The 6000-nt window shown below is 47.1% G+C and overlaps 1 protein-coding gene across 2 annotated transcripts in view; it reads right to left on the bottom strand.

Moving 5' to 3' along the window:
- Positions 1–3056: 3056 nt before the first annotated feature.
- The window catches only part of LOC309329895 (methanethiol oxidase-like), a 30699-nt gene continuing 27755 nt past the window's right edge, over positions 3057–6000 (bottom strand). For both annotated transcript variants that reach the window (XM_081841107.1, XM_081841108.1), the window contains exons 10-12: positions 4946–5038; positions 4739–4857; positions 3057–3561 (exon numbers count right to left, since the gene is read on the bottom strand). In XM_081841107.1, the coding sequence (XP_081697233.1) occupies positions 3399–3561; positions 4739–4857; positions 4946–5038 (375 nt within the window). In that variant the 3' untranslated portion in view covers positions 3057–3398. The remainder of the gene's footprint in view (positions 3562–4738; positions 4858–4945; positions 5039–6000) is intronic.

The raw sequence follows: 6000 nt of genomic DNA, 5'->3' as shown, positions 1-6000 counted from the left end.
AGCACCAGAATTCAAAAGCATCAATTCTTCGGCGATCAGCCTTCTTTATGGTCCAGCTTTCACTTCCATACATCATTTATTATTATTATTATTATTATTATTATTATTATTATTATTATTATTATTATTATTATTATTACTCAACCAGGGCAGGAAAGTTGTGCGTCTCATAATTGTTTCAAAACTGCTGGTTCTTCACACGCAAACACATTGTCCCCTCTACTTGGTGGGGAATTCATTGATCATCCTCTCCCATTCAAAAATATACCGAAACCCCAAACCTCAGCCTGAATCGAAAGCATGGTTTCCCGTTCCACTGAGCTGCATTCATTAACTGAGCCAAGATTAGGGGGAGATTTTTGAACACCGGGTGCTCTCTGCTTATCTTAAGCTCTGTTGCGAGCTGGGCCTATTTGCTTTTCATAGTTAGGTTGTTTCATAAGGTGGGGCTAGAGGGCTGGTCAAACAGCCGCCCCATGCCCTGTATTGGGCCCCTTGGAGCTGGCTGGCTCATTAAAGAGTATGGAAGTCGCTCAGCAGTGGAAGGAGTGTTAAGGTCCACCAGGAATAGGATGGCAGGACATGGTTTGAGAGGGGCTTCTCGGTGGTGGCTCCCAGGCTTTGCAACTCGCTCCTTAGAGAAGCAAGACTGGCTCCTTCCTTGTTCTTCCACCAGCAGATGCAGTGCTTTTTCCTTTAAAAAAATGGTTTAGGGGTACTCTCATCTTGACTCAAGAAAATCATAATTTTATAGTTCAAATCAGGAAAAATAAATACAGTAAATGGACCAAAAGATTCACAAAATGTTTAGGGGTATGCGTACCCCCAGAACAAAAGCACTGAGCAGGTGAATACTGTTTTATTTCAATAGGCCTTTGGCGACTGGCCTTTCTGAAGGAAAAGGCTTTTAATGTTTCTGTGCTGTTTTTATTATCTGTATAGATTTGTTGTTATAGAATCATGGAATTGCAGAGTTGGAGGGGACTTTGAGGGTCCTCCATTTCAGTCCTCTGCAATGCAAGAATCTCAGCTAAAGTATCCTTGAGACATGGCTATTCAACTTATAAACCTGCAAGGAAAGAGAGCCCACAATCTCTTCATGGAGACCATTCCACTGTTGAACAGCTCTCACTGCCAGAAAGTTCTTCCTGAAGTTTAGTTGGAATCTCCTTTCTTGTAGCTTGAAGCCACGGGTTCGAGTACTACCCTCCAGAGTAGGAGAAAACAAGCTTGCTCCCTCTTCCATGCCATAGTCCTTTAGGTATTTGAAGACGGCTATGATATCTATTAGGGACACAGGTGGCGCTGTGGGTTAAACCACAGAGCCTAGGGCTTGCCAATCAGAAGGTTGGCAGTTCGAATCCCCGCGACGGGGTGAGTTCCTGTTGCTTGGTCCCTGCTCCTGCCAACCTAGCAGTTCGAAAGCACGCCAAAGTGCAAGTTGAGAAATAGGTACAGCTCCAGCGGGAAGGTAAACGGCGTTTCCGTGCGCTGCTCTGGTTCGCCAGAAGTGGCTTAGTCCTGCTGGCCACATGACCCGGAAGCTGTACGCCGGCTCCCTTGGCCAATAAATCGAGATGAGCGCCACAACCCCAGAGTCACCCGTGACTGGACCTAATGGTCAGGGGTCCCTTTACCTTTATCTAAATTCCACCTCAGTCTCCTGTTTCCCAGGCTAAACATACCCAACACACTTAGGCAGGAAGAACCAGGTGCACAAATATAAGGTAGGAGACACCTGGATTGCCAGTAGTACCTGTGAAAAGGATCTAGAGGTCTTGGTGGACCACAGACTTAACATGAGTCCACAGTGTGATGCAGCAGCAAAAAAAGCCAATGCTGTTCTAGGCTGTATCAACAGAAGTCTAGAGTCCAGACCAAGGGAAGTAATAGTCCCACTCTCTTCTGCCTTGGTCAGACAAACACCTGGAATGCTGTGTCCAGTTTTGGGCGCCACAATTTAAGAAGGATGTTGACAAGCTAGAAGGTGTGCAGAGGAGGGCGACCAAGATGATCAAGGGTCTGGAGACTAAGCCTTATGAGGAATGTTATATTGTCTTAATTCTATTACAGTGGTGCCTCGCAAGACGAAATTAATCCGTTCCGCAAGGCTCTTCGTATAGCGGTTTTTTCGTCTTGCGAAGCAAGCCCATTGACAGCTTAGCGGATTAGCGCTATTAGTGGTTTAGCGGCTTTTAGCGGATCAGCTGATAAGCGGCTTAGCGGCTTAGGAAAAGGGGGGGAAGGGGGGGAAAACCGCAGGAACTCGCAAGACATTTTCGTCTTGCGAAGCAAGCCCATAGGGAAATTCGTTTTGCGAAGCGCCTCCAAAACGGAAAACCCTTTCGTCTAGCGGGTTTTCCGTCTTGCGAGGCGTTCGTCTTGCGGGGCACCACTGTACAGTTTAATTACCTTTTAACTATTATCTTTTATATATTTTTAGTTTTCTGTATTTTAACTGTCTTGCTTTGATTTCTGTTAAGCTGCCTTGAGTCCTCCTGGTCTGGAGAAAAATTGGAATATAAATAAATATTCTAATAATAAATGCTCTTTGAGCATTTAGCACAGTATAGATGTGAGGTGCAAGGGAAGATTAAACGTGGCCCATTTGATACCTCTCAGTTTCCCTTTTTCAGTTACCGTCTTTTTCAGTCTATAAGATGCCCCCTATTTTGGGGGACTCAGATTTAAGAAAATGGGGAGAGATGTATCTGTGTACAGTGGTACCTCGGGTTAAGTTCTGGAGGTCCGTTCTTAACCTGAAACTGTTCTTAACCTGAGATACCACTTTAACTAATGGGGCCTCCTGCTGCTGCCGCACGATTTCTGTTCTCATCCTGAAGCAAAGTTCTTAAGGCAAGGTACTATTTCTGGGTTAGCGGAGTCTGTAACCTGAAGCGTCTGTAACCTGAAGCGTCTGTAACCTGAGGTACCACTGTATAAGACGCCCCCTAATTTTTGACATTTTTTCCCCCAGGAAAAAATACGGTATGTAAATAAATCAGACAATCGGACCACCTGCTACCCATTAATGAAGGGGCCATGTACCAAGCATATGAGGTTTAAAAAAATGTTTATTCATTTTCTGCAGCTCTGTTTTCAACAGTCTTGTCATGCAATGAGTTGAGTGCCAAAACCACCCTATGCAGTTCTCTCCCCCGCCCTTTAGATTGGTTTATTGTTGTACGAAATACATATTAAAAAAAATACTTTGGAGGCAGGCAGGGAAGAAAACCCCTGACTCAGGAGAGAGAGACTCCCATGACTCAGCACATGCATACAGACATTTTTAAAGGGTTGAAACCTGTGACGAAGAGATGCTCAAACATGCTCCGGTAAAGTTAGCTTAGCAGGAGGAAGGAGGGAGAGAGATGGCTGCCCAGATCACCTAGATCCGCCTAGATCCAGATGTCCGAGGTGCAATCTCCCCCGGGGTAGCGCATCTCGTGAGCGCGAGCAGGACCAAAGGGCTCCTTCCCGAAATCCACCAGGAAGTCCGGGTTCACACAGAGGCCGCCGTTCTCGGTGTCCACGTCGATTTGCAGCATGACTGACCCTTCCCTGCAAAAGGCAAAGGCAAAAGGGAGCTCAGAGGCAGGTCCTTCGCTTGGCACGCAGAAGGCCCTGCGGTCCATTCCCTGGCATCTTGGGGTACAGCTGGGAAAAACTCTGTGCTGGGAAGCAGTAGCATAGCTGTCAAGCGTCCCTTATTTGGTGGGACAGTCCTTTATCCCAGCGCCATGTCCCGCTGCTGTCCCTTATGGATGACGCTTCGTTTGGCTGCTGGCTGGGCTTTCTGCCTTTGGCTCGGAAGGGCTCAGAAGTTGAACATACCTGTGCCCGGAAAATCCCTTATTTTGGCTGCTGATCCCTTATTTTCAAGGCTACTGGTCCCTTATTTTCAAATCTGTAAGTTGACAGCTATGAGCGGAAGGGATGCTGCCGGTCAGTGCCCTAGCTGTCAACTTACAGATTTGAATATAAGGGACCAGCAGCCTAAAAATAAAGGAACCAGCAGCCAAAATAAGGGATTTTCAGAGCACAGGTATGTTCGACTTCTGAGCCCCTCCGAGCCAAAGGCACAAAGCCCAGCCAGCAGCCAAACGAAGCCTCCAGCGGTGGTTCCCACAGCGCAGCAACCCGGCAAAGGGGACGCAGCAAGGGAAACCACCGTCACCTCTCCGCTGGGAAGCGCTGAGCAAAGGCGAGTCCCCAGGGATTGCGGCCGATTTGATCGGCTCCACCCCCCAGTCGTTCTTAGACTCCTTATTGGGTGAGCAACGCAGCCAAGCAACCCAGCTGGAGCCTCCTCCTCCCTGGCTGGCAGGGAGGGAGGGAGGGAGAGGAGCTGCTTCCTTTGAAACCCGGGAAATTTAAGGGACATCATCAATAAGGGACATCATCAAATATACTTCGAGTATATTTCAGCTTTAATAAAATATGTTTTAAGAAAAAGAGCCATGAGGACTGGAATCTTGTTTTTATATTTAAGGGAAGGGGCATAGCTCAGTGCATTAGAACTTACTTTGCCTGCAGAAGGTGCCAGATTCAATCCCTAGCATCTCCCTGTCAGGGAGGCTGTGACACTTAAAGAATCACAGAATTGCAGCGTTGGATGGGACCCCCCGAGGGTCATCTAGTCCAACCCCCTGAGCTTATGATACACACATACCAGATTTCAGTACAGAGCAGGGGAAGAAGGGGTGGAATCAGCCAGTTAGCTGCTTGATGCTCTTACCTGACCATCTGAGGATAAAACTGCTTGTCCCAAGGTGTGTACAAAGAGGTCGTTGTGTACAACCTCTTGCCATCCAAGCTGAGTTGAATCATCTGAGGTCCGCCATAGACCCTCTTTCCCTAAAGGCAGAGGAAATGCGGGGTGAGGAAGGTTCAGTTTGGATCCCTCCCGCTCCCTCGCCACCCTTGCAGCTCCAGGTTCACTCACCTGGATCATAAACGGGTCGGGCTGGCAGTCCAGCTCATCGTCTTCCAGGACGGTCACCACGCCGCCTTTGTAAATGTTCCCGCCAACAAACACCTGGGGGCGCGAAACAAGTCCCCCAAAAGCCCAGAGAAAGAGAGAGAAACAATCAGCTGAGCTCATGAGGAACAGCATCTTCCAAGGAGCTGTTTGGCTTGGCAAGGTCATATCCATGCCGTACACTTTTAAAACATGTGGCTTTCCCCGCAAAGACTTATGGGAACTGTAGTTTGTGGAGGGTGCTGGGAGTTCTAGCACCGTGGGGGAAACTACAGTTCCCATGATTCCTTGGGGGATGCAGGGAAGTTTGCCTGGCGCCTTCATTATACACCTTTAGGCGCCAGGCAAAAACATTCCTTTTTAACCAGGCCTTTGGTTGACCTGATCAACAGCCCATACCCTTTTAAAATATGGCTCTTTTTTGGGGGGGGTGTATTATTGGGTTATTGCTTTTATTTTTATTTTATATACTGTGATGTTTTTATGTGAACTGCTCTGAGACCTCCGGGTATAGGGCAGTATAATAATAATAATAATAATAATAATAATAATAATAATAATAATATTAGAGCAGCAGTGGGGAGTTCCAGGAACGTTGAACCCCCTGCTAAAACAGAGCCTTCTTCCTCCATTTTAACTGTGTTTTGTTCCCTGCGAGGTACTGTTAAATCCCCAGTCGTCCTCGTGATGTCCAGGGATTGACAGATGGGTGTTGATTGTGGCCCTTCTCAGTAGTGGTGCCCGACTGTGGAATGGACCCACCCCCATCAGAAGTTAAAGAAATAAACAACCACCTGATGTTTAAAAGACATCTGAAGGCAGCCCTGTTTAGGGAAGTTTTTCATGGCTGATGTTTTATCATGTTTTTAATATTCTGTTGGGAGCCACCCAGAGTGGGTGTGGAGGCCCGGACAGATGGGCGGGGTATGAGTAATAAAATATTATTAATTATCATCATCATCATCCCTGAGGTGTAACTGAACCAAGAGTGTGGATGTGATAAGAATTCTGCGGTCATT

The sequence above is a fragment of the Podarcis erhardii genome (genome assembly GCF_964252035.2).
Source record: "Podarcis erhardii genome assembly, chromosome: 15".
Taxonomy (NCBI): domain Eukaryota; kingdom Metazoa; phylum Chordata; class Lepidosauria; order Squamata; family Lacertidae; genus Podarcis; species Podarcis erhardii.
The sequence above is the reverse complement of the archived record's forward strand: the minus strand, read 5'-3'. Positions and strand labels throughout refer to the sequence as shown.